The 21,472-nt window shown below is 41.5% G+C and overlaps 1 protein-coding gene across 4 annotated transcripts; it reads left to right on the top strand.

Annotated features, from left to right (window-relative positions):
- The first annotated feature begins 5,778 nt into the window (after positions 1-5,778).
- LOC116257030 (uncharacterized) lies at positions 5,779-20,829 on the top strand. Of its 4 annotated transcripts, XR_004173293.2 has the most exons (11): positions 5,779-6,636; positions 8,369-8,482; positions 8,782-9,036; positions 9,912-10,031; positions 10,792-11,412; positions 11,897-13,954; positions 15,008-15,085; positions 18,798-18,913; positions 19,031-19,137; positions 19,416-19,571; positions 19,705-20,829. XR_004173293.2 is itself a non-coding variant. In XM_031633628.2 (7 exons), exons 1-7 carry the CDS (start codon positions 6,262-6,264, stop codon positions 15,023-15,025), a joined length of 3,561 nt encoding a protein of 1,186 aa, XP_031489488.1. In that variant the 5' UTR covers positions 5,780-6,261; the 3' UTR covers positions 15,026-15,558. The 4 variants fall into 4 exon arrangements, 2 of the variants coding, with proteins under 2 accessions (XP_031489488.1, XP_031489503.1); XR_004173295.2 differs by lacking the exons at positions 18,798-18,913; positions 19,031-19,137; positions 19,416-19,571; positions 19,705-20,829 and adding an exon at positions 15,347-15,558; XM_031633628.2 differs by lacking the exons at positions 18,798-18,913; positions 19,031-19,137; positions 19,416-19,571; positions 19,705-20,829 and having other exon boundaries at positions 5,780-6,636; positions 15,008-15,558.
- The last annotated feature ends 643 nt before the right edge of the window (positions 20,830-21,472 follow it).

Raw genomic sequence — 21,472 nt, 5'->3', positions numbered from 1 at the left:
TGATCGAGATTCAATCTTCATGAGCACCTTTTGGAAAGAGTATATGAGGATGGCAGGAACAAAGATCAACTCCAGTACAGCACACCATCCGCAAACAGATGGCCAAAGCGAGGTGGTCAACCGAACCTTAGAGACGTATCTAAGGTGTTATGCAGGGGAGAGACCCAACACTTGGGTCAGATATTTATCTTGAGCTGAGTGGTCCTACAACACCAGCCTACACTCGGGGACTGGCATGACACCTTATGAAGCACTTTACGGGTGTCCACCTCCAGGAATTCCTAGCTATGAGGGCAACACAGCTAATGATGGCGAAGTGGACTGCAGTTTGCGCAACAGAGATGAAGTGCTGTCAGAATTGAAGCGTAATATCAAGAGAGCACAAGAGAGAATGAAGAAAGCGCACGACAAGGGCAGAAAAGACAGAGAATTTGAGGTGGAAGAATTAGTTTGGTTGAAGAGGTTGCCCATGAGGCAGAAGTCCTTACTGGGTCAACCATATTCGAAGCTTCTACCAAGGTATTATGGCCCTTTTCATGTGCTACAAAGGATGGGAAAGGCTGCGTATCGCTTGGCGTTACCACCAACTGCCAAGGTTCACCCAGTCTTTCACGTTTCAAGACTGAAGCCGCATCATGGACCAGCGCTAGAACAAGAAGAACCTCTACCTGATTCGTCACCAAGACCTGTAAGAATTTTGAATCACAGGTGGGTCACTAGAGAGGGTAGTACTCGCCATGAAGTACTGGTTGAATGGGAAGGAAATGACAGTGGCACTTCATGGGAAACATATGATCAGATCGTCTCTCAGTTTCCAGGAATACGAGCTTGGGGGCAAGCTCGATCTAAGGAGGGTGGACTTGATACGAGCCCACTTAGGACCCACACTAGGACTAAGCAGGGGTTAAGCGAGACTAGTGAGGTTAGGACGGAACCCTTAGAAATTCTTGGGTCCAACGTCCCAACAATTGAGAACATAGGAAATTCAGAACCTAGAGCGTTAGCAGTGGGAGGTGAGGGTGGAATAGCAACGGCTCTAGGATAGGTTTTCGAGCAAGGAAGGCCGGTACATGGAGAAACCAGGGGCTAGGAAACCAAATTCCTAGGATTTAGTCCAGTATAGGCCTAAGTTTAGTTCTTGAGTCGAGTCCAAAACCCAAGTCCTTAGAGTCGGGTTTGCGCGAGTCTAGGGAGGTCATCTAGTCGAGTTGAGCCCAGCTCGAGGAGGCTAGATGGGTGTGCTAAGCAAGTGGTTTCCATCTTGAGCTCACATGGCTCAAGAGGAGTTTTTATTCATGAGTTACACTTAGTGTTTGGTTTTCTCTATTCGATTTGGTTACATATTCATTCATTCGCATAATTCCATTCATTACTTACCAAGTCGGGTTGTGACTTGGGATGATATCGCTTTTATTATGTCTATGCATTTCATTTTGAGTTTTGGGGCTGGATTCATGTTTGGAATCCAGATTTGAATACACTTGTATAAATTGAATTGGATCAAGGGACTGGATATGCAATTTTGAGAATTTTAGATCATTTGATTTTTGCCTCTCTCTCTCCTCACGTTCCTCCTCTCTTCACGTCAATCCCTCTCTCCCTTGTCTCTCTTCTCTCCTCAACTCTCCTAAGACCAGCGTGCTGGCCTCTCTTCCCCCTCTTGTCTCCCTCTCCTCTCTTCTTCTTCCATCATCTCTCTTGTCATCCCCTCCTAGTCTATTTATCTCCAACGTTGAAGAAGAAGGAGCGGTGATTCCTCTAGGCGAGCCACGGCCCTAGGGGGATTTTCAACACTTCGACTTCACCTCGGATCTGCAAGCCTGGGGTGCAATTCCTCTGCCATATCAGAGGAGTCAGAGGCTCTAGACGCACAAAGGAGGCTGCGGTTTCATCCCTAGTAGCGCAGCAAACCAACGTGAATCAAGAAAGAAAGGTTAGTTCGTTCCCATTTTGGAATTGTCTAAGTAACGTGTTGGCTTAGTTTAGTTTTGGATCTCTCGAGGGAGGGGTTGGAACTCTTGAGTCACAGCCAAGATTCCATCATCTTCTTTGCGCGGAAGTCACTTCTAAACTAGGTTTTACAAGTCTTAGAAGGATTCCAAAGGAGACGCGCTTGCCAACGTTGAAAGAAAGTTCAAATTTGATCTAGTAAGGGCCGAGCTTCTTCAAAGAGAAACACAGAACTTGCTGGAGTTTTCACCAGAAAATCAGTATTCCATCAACACGTTCTACGGTGAAATACCATCAAAGCCAACAAAGAAGCATAGGAGAAAAATCAGCGCGAGAAGAGAAGAAGAACGCTGGTGGTTTCGCGTAGAACGGCCAAGGCGTTTGCAAAATACAAATCACCGAAAAATTCTGGTTTTCCGGCCACCTCTGCCATTTTTCCGGCTACCATCTGCACCTTCTGGGCAACCACGCCCAAGGTCTTATTTACCCCTCATTGCCACGAAAGGAGTTAGTCATTTGAAGGGGTAAAAACGTCCACCATTGATCAAAAATTGAGTATCGCATAAAGTGAAGAGAGGTTGGAGTCGATCTTTGGGAAGCTCCACCTTTTTAGCTAGGATTGGGCTAAGAATCAATGAGGAGTTCTTACAATGGGGTCAAATGATTCTAGAGATGCCACGTTGCCACATTTGATTATCTTGGAGAAATCTGCTACCAAAAGAGTCCACATTTGGTGGAATCTCATCCAAAGTTTTAGGAGTCCCAATTAACCGTCATCACCTAGACCTTTGCCACCTCACGTCCCAATCCCTACATTTGAGTTAGAATCCATTTTTTTTAGGAATCCATCTCCATCCGTGAGAGGAGGGCCCTCATTTGGCCCCTTTCCCATGTGGCCATTTTTAGTAACTTTTTTTTAGTCAATCATAAGCCCGTAAGCCTTGTCTTACCCACTGCCCTCATCCTTGACTTCACTACATAATCTCAAGCTCCTAAACCTCACACCCTTAGATCCCTCCTTCACACCGTAGAGGAAGCGGTCCAAGCCCTTCTTTCCCAAGCTGTCCCCAAGCCAGCCTCACATAAGGATATACCAAGGCTCTAATGACCGAGCTTCCATCACTTGACCGTAGCTAGAGTACTCCTCAGCTCTAGACCGAGCTGCCCAAGTCAAAACCAGCATTACAAAGTTCAAGAGGCGTGCATCCTTGGGTTGAACTCTCATCGCCCAAGTGACTTAGGCCGACCCACTTCGGCCTCATCCGTGCGCTACCACTGCACTCAGCCAGGCGGGCTGAGCTAGGAGATCTTCCCTGTTGAGTCGCAGCACCCCATCTACTGTATCAACTGGTGTTTCAACTTCAATCAGATTGCAGAGGAAGATTGAGCAGCGTTTTACCGGCGTCCCCTCATTCCTTCGCGTCCTCTTCATTTTGGTGTGTCATTCTTTCAGCCATTACTCAAGTGACTCCCAGATTCAGCGGCAGATCGAGGTCAGGTCGTCTTTGTGACTGAGATTAGTTTGATTTCCATCATTACTATTATAATCATCTTGCTTAGTGCCATTTAACTCTCCCTAGAGACGTAAGGACCCTCTACGAGGATCTTGGGGAAGTAGGATCGACGCTAGGACTGGGCTGTTGCCTATACGGGAGCTAGGTCCTACCATGTATCTATCTTACTTGGCATTTACGATCCTTTTTTTTTTCTCTCTCTTTTCTTTTCTTTGTTTGTGTACCAAGTAATGCCTACCCCTTGGGTTGGGTTGGGTTGGGTGGTGTGTTATAGCCACTTCTTCAGTACAAATCTTTAGAAAGTGTTGTCTTGATGATGATATTAATGAATGTTAAAGTTGGTACTAAAGGTGATTGAAAGGCTCCTATGTCCTTAATCCATATTGCATTAAGAACAAGGTAAGGCTGATTTTAGTTTTTACATGCATGCCCAACGCCGACAATCTAATAATTACCATGCAGCCCAACATTAGGACCTGAACATATATACATATATATATATAACGTTCTTGATATTATTGGCTTACGGATTGAATCGTATAAAGTACAAGATCCAAGCATAATATTGGGTATGTTGATTGATTAGGCATCATAATATTTTGCCAATGTCACGCTTGTCTATGTTGCTAATTATTGTTTTTATCTATTTTGTCCAATTAGGATATAGTTTCACGAAGCAAAATGTCATATTCCTACCTATTCAATTGTGAGGCAAAGCAAACAGGCTCATCATCTTCTGAGAGAATTTATAATATTTGAGGAGAAAATATTTCGATTGAGACGGACAGATTGGTAGCTGGTCTGGAACTCGAGCTGACCTTCACCTCTAAATGATCTCTAAACAAAACAAACACGTTGAATTGAATGTTCGATCGGACTCATGGGATGACCAAAAAGTCGTCTCTAGACCAAATAGAAATCCCTTTTCTACTATTTCTTTCTATAGAAAGGCAAAAGGGAATCAGGAAAAGGTAATTCTATGTAAAAATGCGGGAAACATCATCATATCATCATCTCTTCTGTGTTGGCTCGAGCATATCAACAATTTGAATGCCATTTTCAAGACCTCTCCGTTAATTTGGAACCAAGATAGTGAGTGGTCTCAATATGCATACGAGTGTGAAGGGACACTTAACATACAAAATTCATGTATGTCAATCCTAGTGAATTAGAATCCACAAAATTTCTAATACTACAAGAGAGTGTTTCGTAGGAAGAACATTAGGTTTCAAAACATATGCTCCAAATTAAAATATTAACATGTTATTTCTGAAAACATGTGACACAACAACGCCCACTGTCTAATTTTTAAATGTATAAAAAGATCTTTATAGTTGCATCATGTTCCTTAAAACAAGACATCGTGTTTTTAGAACATCTATTGTATTGTAGGAGCACTTGTCTCTTCTTATTTAATGCCTATGCCTTGGAAGGCAATGAACTTTGTCAGATTTAATCAATTTGGATTTAGGATGGGTACCTCTTGGATCCGTAACTGTTGTTTTGTGTTAAATTCTATATAAATCGTTTCTAAAGAGTTGGATAAACCAAAAAGATATATCATCCATGAATAAATATATATCAACTTTTAAAGGACCATAAACTCCTAATCGGTACCCATATAAATCGTTTCTAAAGAACTGGACAAAGCAAAAAGATATATCATCCAGGAATAAATATATACCAACTTTTTAAAGAACTATAAACCCCTAATTGGTACCCATAAATTTAATTTTACTTAATGCATTTACATATTTGCGTTATTTGTTTGTGCAACTTAATTGATAGGTTACAAGGCACTATATCTACAATATTTTTAAAAATATAAATCACAGTTAATGTCTCAATTTGGAAAAATAATTGATACGAAAATCATTATTCAAGTTGATGAAAACACTCAAAATGAGTAAAAATAAATTATGTGTACCTGTGTGTTATATGGTTTCCAAAGTCCTTTCCCACCTTAATATTTACTAATTTTAGAGTGAAGATGATGATTGTGAAAAAGAAAAATATTTTTTTTCATGTCTTTTTCCTTATTGGAAGATCCAGTGAAGACGTGGGTTGTGAAAAAGAAAAAGAAAAGAGAAAAGTAAGCGAAATAGTGTGAGAAAGAAGAAAAGGCGAATGAATGCCTGGATGGCTGAGATCATTTCCCTCCAATAATTTTTTAGATTATATACAGACGATGATGTCCAATTCAGATTTCATGAGCGACGAAAGGCAAGTTTGCTCATGTCTAAAATTTCACCAGATCTGGTCTTCAAATCCAATGTTATGGAGCTCTTTATTTTGTGAATTTGAATATTTGTGGTTGGATTGGATCCAGAAAACCACAGTAATCGCACAAAATTCAGATGCGTGATTAGATATATATATATATATGTCGACCGCCAGGGTCTCTCTCGACTCTACAGGGAAGTCCCCCGCTTCCGTCGTCTCTCTCTTCCAAGCTACGGCTTCTTCATCATCTTGCTACCCTCTTCTTCGTCTTCGTCGCTCAACGTGGATTCTTATCTGCAGCCTCATCGATTCCATTCTCTCTTATCCCTTTCTCCTCCTTTCACCATCAAGAAAAACTTGTGTGCGACGCCTCGCTGCGCTTCAGGGAAGATGTGCCTTCTTCTTCAGTTGCCGAATCCCTGTCGAATTAGGGGTTCAGATTGCTGGTCTCCAGTGGGCGGATCTTGTCTCTGCTTATCGGGGCAAATGCAACCGGGGTTTTCTGTTGCTGATTATTAGCTAGGTCTTAAGTGTAGGGTTTGAAGCCGGAGACCTTCAGTATGGGTTGCTAAGGATGGAAATGGAGAGCTCTAGGAGGCCGGCGGACAAAACTAGGGAGCTCGGGCTGAAGAGACCTAGATTGGCTGAGCAGGCCGAGAGGAATCGGGCTGGCAGCGCTGATGGTGCGTTCATCCCTAGGTTTAGGGTGAGCGACAGGGAGAGAGGCAGTGGCAAGGGAAGGGGTATTGTTGATGAGGAGAAGGAAAGGGACGACTTGGGAAGAGGAGCTTACCATCAGCAGCAGGAGCTCTTGAGTCAGTATAAGGCGGCGCTCGGAGAGCTAACTTTTAATTCGAAACCTATTATCACGAACCTTACGATCATTGCCGGGGAGAACACCCATGCCGCAAAGGGAATTTCGGCCACTATCTGCGGGAACATTCTAGAGGTGATATTCACTACCGTTGATTGCTCATACTGCGAGGAAAAACAGAAACTTGAGTCTTTTTTGATGGTCGTAAGCTATTGGGATGTTTGGTTCTATAATGGTATTGTACTCTTGAAGTTGTTCTTTCAAAATGATCGAACTGTTCAAGTCCTCTTGTTAATTGCATTTCTTTTTGTTTATTGGATGTTAAGTGAGCATCTTTTCGAGTTTATTCTCCCCCTCCCCCTTTTTGGTTGTGCTGGTATGTATGTCGTTGGATCCAATCGGAACGTAAGAATTTCCGGGGCCAACCTTTGTATGGTTCATTAGCCTGTACACTGGAGCTTGTGAGAGAATTGGCCTTGTCGAATCCTTTAATGAGAATAACACTGCGGAACTTCGGAGGACTGTATACATGCACATAAGAACGTCTGATCGTAGGCATCAGAGTCTTAGGTAGCATTCTGGTTGTCATTTTCTATGTATTGATTGCACAATTGTTACTACTTTAACAAACGATAATCTGGGTTGCGGGTTCCAAAACCTTTTTCCCAGAAAGCGCATTCAGTAGCATCCTTTCTTGAAATGTCCAACTCTGCATTGACGATGGTTTCTGCTGCTTCTGGCTCTTACAATCAGTCAGTCTTGACTAATAGGAATGGGAAATACCGTTCCTTTTACATTCTTGTGTTCTTAACTAATAACTCTAAGGGAATGAATCTTGGTTGCATCTTATTAACGACACCATTAGGTGGATGTCACGCGGTGCATTTTGCATTTGAAATTGGACCGTCATAGTCCAGCTAGTAATTGGTTTGACCAATTTTTCTTCTGTGAGTTTGCCGAAGAAATTGTTGAAGAAATGACCTTAAATTGCTTGCAATTCCCTGTTATCACATCGTTCCGAGCTGCAGGGAGAAATTTAGATTATTAAGAACATGATCATTTATGAAGATATAAGAGAATTCACAATGACAGTGGACATGAAATGGAACTGGATGCTCCAACTCTAACAAAGGTAAAACTGAGGTGAACTCTGATATGCTGATCAATTAATGTTCTTCTAGGTGGTGAATTTTATGTTGCCATCCAATAGGTCTCAAAGCAACAAACTTCTGGCGTGACTCAAGATGCTGCCATGTGCTTGTCTGTTCACATGTGGAAGATGAGTTAAGACGTCAGCTGGTCATGGTATCCATAATAAAAGAGAAAGAAGCATATGGAAGCCACTGCCTTTTGGTTGCAGTAGAGGATGATGCACTGTTTCCAGGTTCTGTAGACAAATGGGCATATCCTGCTTCTGTAATGGCATTTGAGGAAGACAAAGCAAAAGTAAATTTAAGACCAATACTACTAGTTCCAGGAATAGCAAAAGTTCATTATCTCGCTTGATCCTGGCTATCTGGACGGATCATATATTCTTGAGTTATGTATTCTCCCAAAAGTAATGTGTTATTCATTCAATATTCTTTATGAATTGTAGTGTAAGAAACTAAAATTGGTGCTGATAGTGGGTGTGCTTCAATAGTAAAGGAGATCGGATGATGTTTACTCTTTATGGAATAGCACTTTTCTTTTATTTTATTTCTTTGATGGATAAGTGGGTAGGAACTTATTTTCCACTTATTGGCTTTTACCATAGTTATTAACATCAACGTAAGTTATAAGTAAATTCCTCATAGCATTCTCTTGTTTGTTACACCAAATTTGTATTCTCTGTATTTACACATTACTATAAAGCTGAAGTTTCCAGCCAAACTTACAGGTTCCTAGTGAGCAAAAGCTGCCTTCTCTGTATCTTCTAGACAGTATTGTAAAGAACATTGGAGGGGAATATGTCAAATATTTTGCTGCAAGGCTTCCTGAGGTGAGGCTTTGTATTACTTGCTTTGTCTCAGATTGTCAATGAATGCTTAAAGTGTTTCTGCAGATTATGCATTTTCTTATGTAAATCAGAAGTATCCTTCAAGTTTGTCAAAGTAATCATTCTAGAAAGGTTTCACATCTCTTAAAGTTAAATATTTTTATTTTTTAAGTCTAAAGGGAACTTTTGTTCGGCATGTTGGCTCATCTTTTTTCTTCTCAATAAAGCTAAATGCATTTAGTTTTATCATGGTTGCTTTCACTTCTTTGATTCTTAACAAAAATATGTCTTGCTCAATCTAGGTATTCTGTAAAGCCTACAGACAGGTTGATACAACCATACACCCTAGTATGCAGCATCTCTTTAGGACCTGGAAAGGTGTATTCCCTCCTCCACCACTTCGTGCCATTGAACAGGACCTTAATTTTCCTCCTGTAAATGGTTCATCTTCTGGAGTCCCTGCATCTAGGTCTGATTCTCAATCTCAGCGCCCAGGACATGGTATCCATGTAAATCCCAAGTACCTGGAAGCAAGGCAGCGTCTTCAATCAGGCAGGGTAATTTCTCCCTCTACTTATAATGAAAATAATCAAGTGACAATGTCCTCCAGTTATTTCGATGTATATTTTCTGGATTCATCTTCTTTGTCATGCTTCTTCGATGTTTCCTTAGTTTGGACTTTGGAGTTCTATGCTCATTAGTTTTAGTTCTTATGCATATGCGGAGGTTGTAGAGACAAGATGAATATTTGTGTTGATATTCCTCTGTCCACTCAGGCTAATGGCCAGAGTGCAACAATGGACTCTTAAATGTCAATTTTGATATGGCCTGTTTGTATTTTTTTACAAACAGAAGAAGCATAAGGCAGCGAGGTTTCTTAGACTTGCAGTAGAAAGAATACAGTATGTATATCTGGGGAGAAATATTTGTTCATTTCTAGATGGCCACAAAAAGCTCTTACTTTCATTCTGGACGAGTGTTTTTTCATTTGCCTTGTCCATATGTATAGATATGATGGTTTCAACGTAGATAACCCTATCCCTGAGTTAAAAGTTAAAACCTTCATATCCTTTTAAGTTTTAACAAATATTTTAATTCTCCTTTTATCTTATGTGGTGAGTAAATAATGTTCAGACTCCGCAGTGCAATTATTGCCAAGCCAGCTGTGACTGAAATTCCAATCCCTCAAAGCCTTGGAATTTTTCTTATCATTATTTTCGATCAAGTAGTATGTGATAATGAAAATTTTACCTTTTTCTCCCATTCATTTTGCATAAGCCATGGATTTACAATTTTGTGAATGGATTATTACATACTGTGCTTGTAGTTTGTGATGTTCGGTCATGCTTGCAGCTTTGAATATAAAGTGCAGGATGACCCTTTTCCTATCAAGTTTTATATTTAATACTTTGTATTCATCTATCTTTTGCAGTCTAGAGGAATTGAAACTGAAAACAATGGAAACTTACTGCTGGAGGGAGCAGAAAGGCCTGAACGAACCTCTCTTTCTGAAAGCCCAAAGCCATGGATAGAAGCTCCTGCTAAAGTGGCCGTATGTAATTTTCTCGTCTGTTCTGGCAAGAAAAATCATTGCTTATTTTGTCTTTCTGGTTTTCTCACGAGAATGTTGGCCTGCATGATGTGTGCTCTTGAGTACGGTGCATATTGGGACTAGTATTATCCCAGTGTTACATATTTTTTTTTACACTCAGACAATAACAGACGTCTGTTAATGAGATATCTCTATTGTTGGACAATAAGTTTTCCAACTTGCATAGTTCCAATCAACTTTACTAGTGCTTGTTCCATTTTATCAACTCTTTTGCAGACGATATTGAGAATGAAGCTTCCTGTTTGCTTCATTCATGCATGTGTCCAGCTGAGCAATTGATAAGATTGTCTGTCAGTTCTCTAGGGGGGGTAGATCTTTGTGCTATTTGCACTGTCATATTTTGGCTTTTCATGCTAAGTGACGTAGCTTTACGAGGGTTAGCTTTTTAGCATTTAAAATGCTCTTGTTAAGTTTACATATTATTAGGAAACCATGATATAAAGCATGAGAAGTTCAACTTAAGAGTATCATAATGGGGAGATTGTGTAGAAGTTAACTTTTCCATTTCTTTTTTGTGAGAAGCCAAAAAAAAAAATCATGATATCTGTTAAATGCTTGCTACTGTAAGTTGTGATGCTGCTCTTATGATACTCAAGATTTTGTCCTTCTATTCACTTCTTTGGAACTTGTTTACAATAATGCTGAATGGAAACATTCAAAGACGACAAGTTCTGATTATTCTCTTTCCATCTGTTTCAAGAGCATGCAACGTCCTCAAAGGGGAGAACATTTTGTTGAGTCTTTGTTTGGTAAGAAACCAGACTTGGGAAATGGAGACTATGAATTTAGTTCTGATTCTGTGAGCCTTCAAGGCAAGGGAATTACAAGATCTAGTGAGAGGGACATTGAGGGGGATGGAGGCGATCAGGCTTGGTATGGAGGAATAGAAAACAGTGAAACAAGTGCCACATTTGGTAAAAGGAATGGCTATGATATGGCAAACTTACCGCCACGGGGTGGAGTCAATTCCTATGACAACTACAGAGCTTCAAGATCTGCCCAAACTTTGCCTCAGCTGAATTCAGGTTCAACTGTATCAAGTTTCAGTGGTAGAGGCATTTCAAGAAATTGGAAGAACTCTGAGGAAGAAGAATTCATGTGGGATGATATGAACTCCAGAACAATAGATCTGGGGGGCTCAGATGCATTACGGAAAGGTGGCTGGAATAGCAATTTGTTTGAAAAGCCTTCAAGTGTACAGATGCACAAATGGATCCAGACAGGGTCTGAAGACTTGGATTCAAATTGGAGTCAAATTGGTAATTTATCTCGATCCAGCAGGCCTATGGAAGCTGATGATGATCAATTTCCTTCACACAGGGTATTCTTTCATGCTTGTTTTTGTCTCTTTGTGTTTTTTTTTCCTGTGTTTTCTTTATGGCTGGAAATGTTCCTTGCTGTTTATCTTTGATTAAAAAAAAATCTGTAGATAAGAGGCAAAATTCACTGTTTTGCCTGTTGTCCATAATGCTTTCATTTCGTCCCACGTTTCTCAGATGCTCTTGTCAAATTACCTTGTTAGTCTTGGGCACATCCTCAAATGCATCCCGGGTGCTCTAGTTTCCATTTCAAATTAACAATTTTAGGAAATCTTAAAAGTTTACAGCATCGACAAGCACCTATAGCCCTTCGTAAACCATTATTATTATTTTTTTTCCCATTTTGTGGCTTCTGGTTAATGTACTAATCGAGCTGTGAGGCCATGGCTCAAAACCACATTCTGCCTGTCTATGATATGAATTTACATTTGCAAAATTGACATGGTGACATGAATCATGAGCTTAATTTTTGGTTGTCGTCTGCAGAATCTTGAAGAGCAGGTTCAACAATCTTATAGCCAGAAAGATGGTGGCTCCAGGGATAATCGTGAAGCATCCGTGGATTCATCATCCGTAGGCCAAGGAGAAGCAGCTTTTGTTCATCAAACAGGGAGAGTTCCTCGAGAAAAACTGAACCAGTTTCATACCACATCTAGGTTACTCAACATAGATACTTTAAATCCTTCAAGCACAGCTTCCAGTGATGTAGGTCAACTAGAAGGGTGCACTGTTGCTTTAGGTGGTAATTTACATTCAAATGTGGCTCTTCCATCTATAGGTAGAGCAGGTGTTGGAGGGCAAGCAGGGCCAGTTGGTCCTTCGAGCTTTGTTGGCCCATTTGATGGAATTCCTGGGCGTCGACAGCAGCAACCTAGGAGGCCTGCATCACCTTCAATGCTTACATCATTGCACCAGCGCCCACACTCACCATCTTCAGTATCTCATCGTGTTCATACTGAGGTCCAGCAGCCATACGGTTTGCCTGAGCATCACGCGCAAGCAACCTCCTTTCTTCCTGGTAAAAAATCTTCAAATGCTGTCAGTCAGTCAGCCACTCCACGACAAGTCCAAGGAATTAAGGAACTTCCTTATATATCTCAACATCTCACTCAAGCTAACACGTCAGGCCGCTCACAACTGCACCAGCAATTGAAGCCTCTTCAGCATTCTCATGGTGCATCTTCTCCAGCACAGCAAGGAATGCACCTTCCTGTTGTGCAACCAGAACCATCTCAAACAGCCAGGCAGTCATGGCAGCCACAAGCACAACCTCAAGGTTTTGGACTCCAAGCTACAGGATACTCTAGTTCAGGTCTCCTTAAGAAGTCTTGTGGGGGCCTTCCAGCTGAATCAAGCGCAGACAGGGTAATGGCTGCTATTCTGAAGAGTGGCTTGCTACCTGCACAGACTGCTTTGTCAACCGATGTGCCTAAAAGCCCTACCGGTTTCTCAAGCACGAATTGTCCTGAGGCTGGGCAATCACAATTACATTTAAATGTACAGCCCCCTCTGCCTAATGGACCTCCACCTGTTCAATTGTCAGCATCCTCACACACTGCATCTTTGTCTACATCTATTGTAGGTTCAGGTCCACTGGGTGCATTGCCAGCTGTGTGCTTGCCTCTTTCTGGAACTTCTCAGCCCCCATTGCCACCTGGTCCTCCGCCTGTGTCTTCACAGAGTTCAAGTTCTGGAAAGGTTGCAAAAAATCCGCTTTCGAGTTTGTTGAGCTCTTTAGTTGCTAAAGGTTTGATATCCACATCAGCACCAGAGTTATCAAAGCCTACTCCAGTTCAGGTGCCAAATCAGATTGAAGACCAGAGTGATGGCCGTGCTGCCACCTCAAATTTGGCTTCAACAGTTTCTCCTTTTACTCCTCCAGATGGTGAGCTCTCTGTTTCTGAGTCTAGTTCAATGCCTTCTGGTCGTTCAAATGCATCAACTGAAATCAAGGGCAGAGTTGGAATTGAGTTTAAGCCGGCAATCATCCGGAGGTTTCACTTGTCTGTCATCAATGGTCTATTTGATGAACTTCCACATCAATGCAGTATGTGTGGCCTTCGATTCAAATTTGAACACAATCTTAGCAAACACCTTAACTGGCATGCTTCAAGTAAGCTTAAACTTGAGAAAGGTAAGAGAATATCAAGAATGTGGTACCTTAGTTGGAGGGACTGGGTTGAGGGGGCTTCTGGTCCATCCTCTGTCCCAATCCATAGCCCAGAAAAGGAAATGGTGCTGCTTGAACCAATGGTTCCTGCTGATGAAAGCCAAAGTATATGTATATCATGTGGGGAGCCGTTTGAAGATTTTTATTGTCACAAGAGGGACGAGTGGATGTTTAAAGGGGCAATATATATGACTCTCCCTACTGATGGTTCTGCTGGCAAGAACTTACAGAAGTTAATTGTGCATGCCAACTGCATCACAGAAAGCACCATTGACGGTTCTGCTGGCAAGAACTTACAGAAGTTAATTGTGCATGCCAACTGCATCACAGAAAGCACCATTGACAGCTTAAAGGCGCCTCAGACTAGTCATATGGTAACCTTCTTTACCTTATATTTCTTTAATAGCTTCATAACTGGTTTGAGTCAGTATTGTTTTATCTTCTCGCTGCATCTGCACATTTGTTCTGTAACTCTTTTTTTTTTTCATTTCTTGGAAAAGTACTTTTTGCAATTTGATCTTTTTTTTCTTTTTAGTCATGTCCAGGAACTTGGGCAGCAGTAAACTAGGTTACGAATCGAAAATATTAGTTGTCCCGATAATCAATGATTATTTGTCAGGCCCATTTTTCGGTTCCTCTCAAGTATAAATGCGTATTTAGTTTGTTTTTCTTCACTAATTTCCAAAAACGTGAGCTTTATGCCCATCTTAGTCACTTGACACTTTTCTGTTTATATATTCTTCCAATGTCTCTTTGTTTATTGAGTCTGGCTTGGGCTACAGGTGAATTCCATGAATCTTGGAGTCGTGAGTATTTGCCTTGAGTGCTTCTCCCTTCAAAGCTTGACGAATTCTCAGTCTTCTTGCCAGCTATGTCACATGAGTGTGGGTGGAGCGAGAGCATATATATATATATATATATATATATATATTATATACATATGTATCTTATTTGTTATATAAGTAATTTTATTTGTCTATATTTTTATTTTTTTTTGTTTATCAAGGTTGCCTTAATCTGATACAAACTTCAAAGTTTTATTAAATAAAATAAAGGGGGAGAAAGAGAAAAGAGAAAACAAGAAGAGGGAAAGATTGAAGGAAAAATAATGAAAAACTTATCATATTTTGTCGTGTGCCATGTCGGGCCGCACCGGCGCAGGTGTGCCACGCACCCTTGTGACTTAGCTTGCCAGTACTTAAATTGTGTAGAACATTGTAAGGTCGTCGTCATCAGGCCAAGCTGTCTGGACTTGAAGTAAGCATGGAACTGTCTGGTCAGGTTACCCGCTTCACTCATGCAATAGCGTTCCGTTTAGGAGTCATTTCTTTCCTCATCTTTAATCTGTCTGTGGTTTGTGATTGCTTTCATCTTCGACGGCATAATATTCTTCCTCTTTGTGATTCACCCTTGGTTGCTGCATGCAGGACCAGGCAAGTAGATGACATGTATACATGAAAAATTCCAGGTTATTCTTTCTATGGCAGGTGCAAATGGGGAAACAGGTTGGTACTTCTGATGTAAATTTTGCAGGTTGTGCCCATGGTATTAATAGCTTTCAATTATCTTGTGCCTGGATAGGGGATGCTAGTCTCCCCTTTTTTACCTTTTTCCTTTTTTACACTAGCTGCTTATAAAAAAAAAATTTATCAAGAGGTTCTTGTTTATCCTTTCTCTTTCTTGCGCATGATTTCTTATGCTTTTTTGAGTATGCGTCAAGACAGTCTTTGGCATCGGTAGCTGACAAGCTCTTGCCTGTTGGTTAGATACTTTGTTTAATTGCACGTCGTAAAAATATCGGCAACTCATGCATCAGTCATCTGCACCTGCACCAATAACTTTGCTTCGGTCCAAGATTTCTAACGGCTGTGGTGTTCGGATATTCATGTCGACTTTGTGCCATTTTTCTAACATTGAGCTGTATGTACGATAATTATCTGAATTGGTTTATAGAACATTTTCTGGTATCTGTTCTTCATAGGTTGACTCTGGTAGTGGTAATGTGATTTACTTTCTACTTGAGGTATGTGCAAGATCCTTGGCGGCCTGGGCCCAGGCACGGCCAACTCAACCTAGGCCTGGGGCTCGGGTTCATTTTTAATGAAAATATTTAAATAAATATGTATTTGTAAACAAAATATATATAAAAAAATATAATTAAAATTAATAAAAAAAATTTACCGGGTCTAAACTCAGCCTGAGTTGAACTCTGGTTCGGGTCCAGCCAGACCCAGACCGAAGAAGCCTGATGGGGCCCTTGATGTGAGATCGCTTAATCTTGAAGCAGCTCTGGGCTTCGAGAATGGTTTCACCGCTCGTGAATGGCCAAACGGTTTGCCTTAGGGGCATTTTTACTGTGCTGCTAAGACGTTCCCTTCAATTAGACGATGGCTATACCTTCTGGCTAATACACTTTTTTAAATATTTCAATATAGTTTGAAATTTTGATTTCTCTCTCTCTCTCTCTCTCTCTCTCTCTCTTCCGGATATCTAAATTATAAATAACTACAAATGGCTCCAAGTCTGGCCAATTTGTTACGACACCCGCAAATCCCCACGTTGATTTGTTGTCCAAGGACGAAACAAAAATGTGTACTAGAGGACGTGACACCAGGCCAGCCTATCCCCACTGGTCCCTGGCGAGAGAGCAGGCAGGACGCTGTTACAGGACGTCCCTATCGGCCCGGAGCGGACAGGAGTTCTGCTTTTATCAGATCAATTCTAGCCCATTCGTTCTTTTCACCGAGCATTGCTACTGGTCTGAGTCTCACGGTTACTTGCTGAACCCAAGCCGAAGCATTACCGAGTGTTGGACTCAACATCCAACGGAAGGGAAAGGAAGAAAATAAAAGAAAAAGGACAAGGCGGGACATGGAGAGAAGAAGAAGAAGAGCTTAGCAAAAAAGTTATCGGAATTGGGGAACGTCAGTACAAAAGGGAGATGGGCAATGCTCTTTGACAAGCAACGCTGCCTGGTGGGAATTCTACACGCCTCGAAACTTATGGGCGAACATCCTGCGTACAGATATAAAATCCAAGCGAGCTTCACTCCTCATCCTCGTCTTCAAGCATTCATGAGCATCGTCAATGTCATCACATTTATCCTCCATCAACCGCGCAAACCAAGCAATTACAAAAGAGCATAAATATCTAAAACTAGACCGCTGACCCACATGCATCACACACGCAGACATACACAGGGAAGGGAGGGAGAGAGACCTTAGATATAGTTTCTTCCTTCGTGGTGGGATGAACCGCTCTAGGCTCTCTTTCTTGCCTGAATCCCCAAAATTGAATTCCAGAGATAGTGGGGACACAAACAGTAACTCTTTCAATATAGTGGCTATCAAAGGTAAAGATCGATGAGTAAATTGGGAAAGGGCAGATAACAAAGAAAGATGGAGAGGGAACAGTAATCGGACCCCAGCAGTACCTTCGCGAGGGGAAAGGCGCAGTGGTGGTAGGCACAGCACTGGTGCCGACAGATAGCAGGAGGGAAGATAACAAGAGAACCCAGAAGATAGCTGCCCTGCTTGAATGCATAGATTTTAATTTGAAACTCCAGTAGGATGTGCTGGACACACACACACACTCAGATAGAGAGAGAGAGAGAGTGCCGATAAAATGGGAATGTATATTAAAGTTTGGGGATAAGAAGTCTCGTAGATACAAAAATTGGGGACAAGTCCCCTAGCTACAGTAACAAACCGTAAGACAGAAGCAAAAGAGGAAATATACACTACAACGTACAGAAAAAACAAAATAAGAGGGGTGGAAAGAGAGTGGAAGGACAGAACGACAACATCACGCAGCTACAGAAAGAGGACGACGCCGCAGCTGAATGGCAAAAAGTGAATGAGTTTTGAAAGAGTGAGTGCATGTCAGGAGCGATTACAGGTGTATATAGACAGAAAGGTTGCAGAAGGGTTGGCCGTCATTGTCTGACCTGACTAATGGCACACCGAAACCTCTCAAACCAGCCTTCTCTTTTTCTTATGATCTTAGTACTTAGTACCATGAATTTAAATTTAAGATCAGACCATCCTTTCATCTCCATGCTACTATTTAAACTGAGGATCTCCCAAGACACAGCTTTTTATTCAAAATCAACCTAAAAAGGCACTTCAAATCACTGGGTGCCATAGACAGTAAGTCTATGTGTAAACCTTTTTCCAGCCTAGTTGTTACCGTCTAAATTGGAGGACCACCAACCAATCGCGGCCTTCTTTGAAGTCTCAAACCTAGTCCCATACTGGGTCGTATTGGATCTGCCTACTTATTACGGATATATTTTGCCTCAGCTAGATTAGTGCGCTCGAATTTTTTTGAGTTCATGAAACAGACTCGAGGATATAACTATGATGCCTGCATCAACTTTCGAAAACCATCCGATTCTCAAGCTTCAGCTTGACATGAGCTGGAGAACGAATGAGCAGATCAGTAACATCTGTGTCCTTGCTTAAGGGGCGGCTAAGCGCCTTAATTGGTCTGTTGTTAATGCAGCTAAATCTATAAAGTCTGGGCAAGATGCCGACAAATGACCGGCCGAAAAAGCGACCTCTTTCCTTCTCTCGAATATTCTGCTCAAAAGAAGAAAAAGTTCCTCCCACCAATCCACGAGTGGGGCAGCGTAAGCAATGAACTCTCCACCTTTTTTGACTCATAACTCGAAGAACTTGAGTGATTGAGTCTAACCTCTTAACTAGTTTTTGGCAGCTCCAACGTATATACATGTTCTTGAGACACGTTCCAGGACGCAATCTTTTTAAAATTATCTGTTTGTCTTTTCACTTAGTTTCTCAATTTTAACCAAGTTCGGGTCGTGCGTACTTTTGTCTGCTAATATTTCGCAACTTATTACCTGATATGATTTAATATCAAACAAATTGTAAGTTCAAATCAATCTAGATATTAATTTGGAAATCTTTCTGCAAACTAAATTATGCTATTAATGGATTCGCTTTAGGTCGTGGTTAGGTTGCACTTGCACCTTGCCCATTAACACCAATAACAATTTCCTGCATAGAATGATTAATACTACCATTCATATCGTTGCAGACTTCGACTAGGATGTGTCTTTTACTGAATCTATTTGAAGCTTGAAGAAAATTTTAAGTATTTTGCTTTTCTTTTCTTTTTCTTTTTTTTTTTTCTCAAAAATTTTCTGAACAAGCCGAATCGGCCTTCATATTCCTTTTTTTTTTACCCAATTAACAGGGCCCAGAATATTCTCCTTTGCAAGAAGTTGCTACTGCAGACTTATTTCAGTTTGACACTAATGAAGTACAGTGTGGAATAAGGCTTTTCGCGTTGTACAAGCATAGGACCAACAAGTATGTGGACTGCATTTGATGAATTTGTTTGTTTGTCAGATTCTGAATCGTTTGTGATATCTTCAAACTCTGTGCTTTCAAATCATATTCCTTTTTTCATATCTTCACTTCCAAAAGCTCTCGGAAGCACTTCTTCAGCATATCCAAGCTCGGACTCCAAGTGGATTATCATGGGAATTGAAGGATTAATTGCAGAGGTATCCACCCAACCTCTTGCAGTGCAGGTATGTCAATGATGTGCTTATGATCCTTAAGCCAGTAGGATTGTGTATGACTAAATTCTTGTCTATCTAAAATGTCATAGGTCCTTTCAAATTGCAGGACATTAATAAAAGTTGATTTTTATTCACTGATGCTACTACGTATCTGACTTGTTGCTGTGCAAACTATGCATTGCTAACTTCATTATAGATTTCATAGATTTTGAGGTCTTTATTATTTTTGTTCCATTATGTACGCACTAATGCCTTCAAGCTTTGAAATGTTATCTCTCATTTTGCAGTTAGTCAGCACTGGAGGTGATGCTACTGAGTTCGTTCTTCTTGGAGCGCTGTCAGAGACAGTCCAGGTCAAACTTGTCCGTTCTTGGTGTTCGTTTTGATGCTTACGCAACCAGCTGATCATGTCGTCCAATTTTTTTTGTTTCTTCCCTAACCTTGTGAGTATGTGCTGGATCTTTGCGTAAGCGTATATGTATTTCCCCTAGTCGGTTAATAGTGACGTTTTTTTTTTTAAATTAATGCTAATAGCTTGTCGATGACGCATCGTAGTGTTACTAACCCTTGCATCAGTAATAGGTGTTTACGGACGCAAGTGCGAGTCATCATGGATACATCCGGAGCCGGAACTTTTAGTGGCAACCATGTCATGTGCGACTGATGACATTCAGTGACGCAGTGGGTGAACGACTAAACACTCGACCACCTTGTAGCTGCAAAAGCCTGAGAAAGGAAAAGAAAACGCTAGACAAACTAACGAAGCGAAACCAGTGTTGGTGAAAGAGAGAGGAGGACGGTGACAAGAACGAGAATTAGAGAGGAAATACCGTCTACCCAGCACTGGCCACCCTGCTGATCACTAGATCGATGCACCACCCGTTCATCTCCTACCTCCCTCCGTTAATTGCTTGCTGGATCGCGTGGTGTAATACCATCCTGTTGACGGAAGAGTTCGCCGGCTTGCTTACAAAGGGTACTGGATATCAATTCATGGATGCAGCCGTTCGTGGACACCAAGGCCCTTGGAACATAGAATCCATAAACTTGGAAAACAAAGGAAGCTAGGGCAACTTATCTAGCTATTTCATCGGCCATCATATACCGCGCCGGATGGAACTGCTTGGCGGCTCCTATATATTAGGATGCGTACTAGATCTTGTTGTATACAATACAGTTTTTAATTGTATGACAAGTATACTCTGGATGGTGCCTTGTCGTCGCCGGCCGGTATCAACGAAATTTCCTCCGTTTTCTCCCAGAAGAAGGAAAAGAAGAAAGAGAAATGAATAAAAAGAGGGGCAGTCAAACATGGGGACCGCGTGTGGGGGCGCTCTCAGAAAGAACGTAATGGGGTCTTTTTCTCCCGATGTACAGAGTAAAGCAACACTATAAACTAAAGATGGACATGGCGGAAGGAAGGTACAGGGAAACAGCGATTGACCATGGCGACGCTCACCTCCCCAGCAGCCACAAACCCCACAGGATCGGGTCGGTCTCATCAGGTCGCCCGTGTCAGTGTGTGCTGTAGAAGGTTGAATTTTCAAAAGGGACAATGTGGCGTCACGTCCCACCAACCACTACAACTACACCTTTCATTTGGATCTCTCCAGCTTCCACACCCAACCCCACGGGTCTCACCAACCTCTGTGTATGCATTCGGAAGACCCTCCGACACCAACCCCACCCCCCTTACCAACATTTCAATCATAATTTCTAATCACTGCTTAATTTTGATGATCTTACCATCATTTTAATCATAATTTCTAATCACTGCTTAATTTTGATGATGTTGGTACTCGACACATTAGGAGATCACCCCTCCCACTCTCATCGCCCTCCATGCCATCGTACCCCAAACATGAATTCAATACATGTTGTTTGGGTCCGATATAGTTTACAGACATATATAAATCTGCTTTAAGCCTGGCAATAAACTTCATCGGGCCAAGGCTGCAGCAAGCTGCTTTGGCCTTAACTTCAAGCATGCCAGGTTTAGAGAACAAATGAACTCTCTGTATTATCTTCAGTTCTGTATAAGTTTATCGAACGAAATACTAAGTTTTCTGTTGGTTTGTATGGCTGTCGTCATGCATCCCTCGTCTCGTATCAGACGATTGTCAGCCATCATTCGCTTGCTCATCTTTTCCGGCCAGCTTTCAAGCAAGTAAATGAAGCAGCACTCTCATGGTCAGACTATTTTAGCTCTGTTATCATCTTCCTGCAGCTTCCTAGATGGTCCAGACAAAATTAGTAACACCTGTTTTCCCACTGTTTACGTGCCAAGAATGTAAGCCCTTCTGCTCAAAGAAGGGAACAACATTTTGCAGGATCTGAGAAACAC

The sequence above is a fragment of the Nymphaea colorata genome, chromosome 1 (assembly GCF_008831285.2).
Source record: "Nymphaea colorata isolate Beijing-Zhang1983 chromosome 1, ASM883128v2, whole genome shotgun sequence".
NCBI lineage: Eukaryota > Viridiplantae > Streptophyta > Magnoliopsida > Nymphaeales > Nymphaeaceae > Nymphaea > Nymphaea colorata.
The sequence above is the reverse complement of the archived record's forward strand: the minus strand, read 5'-3'. Positions and strand labels throughout refer to the sequence as shown.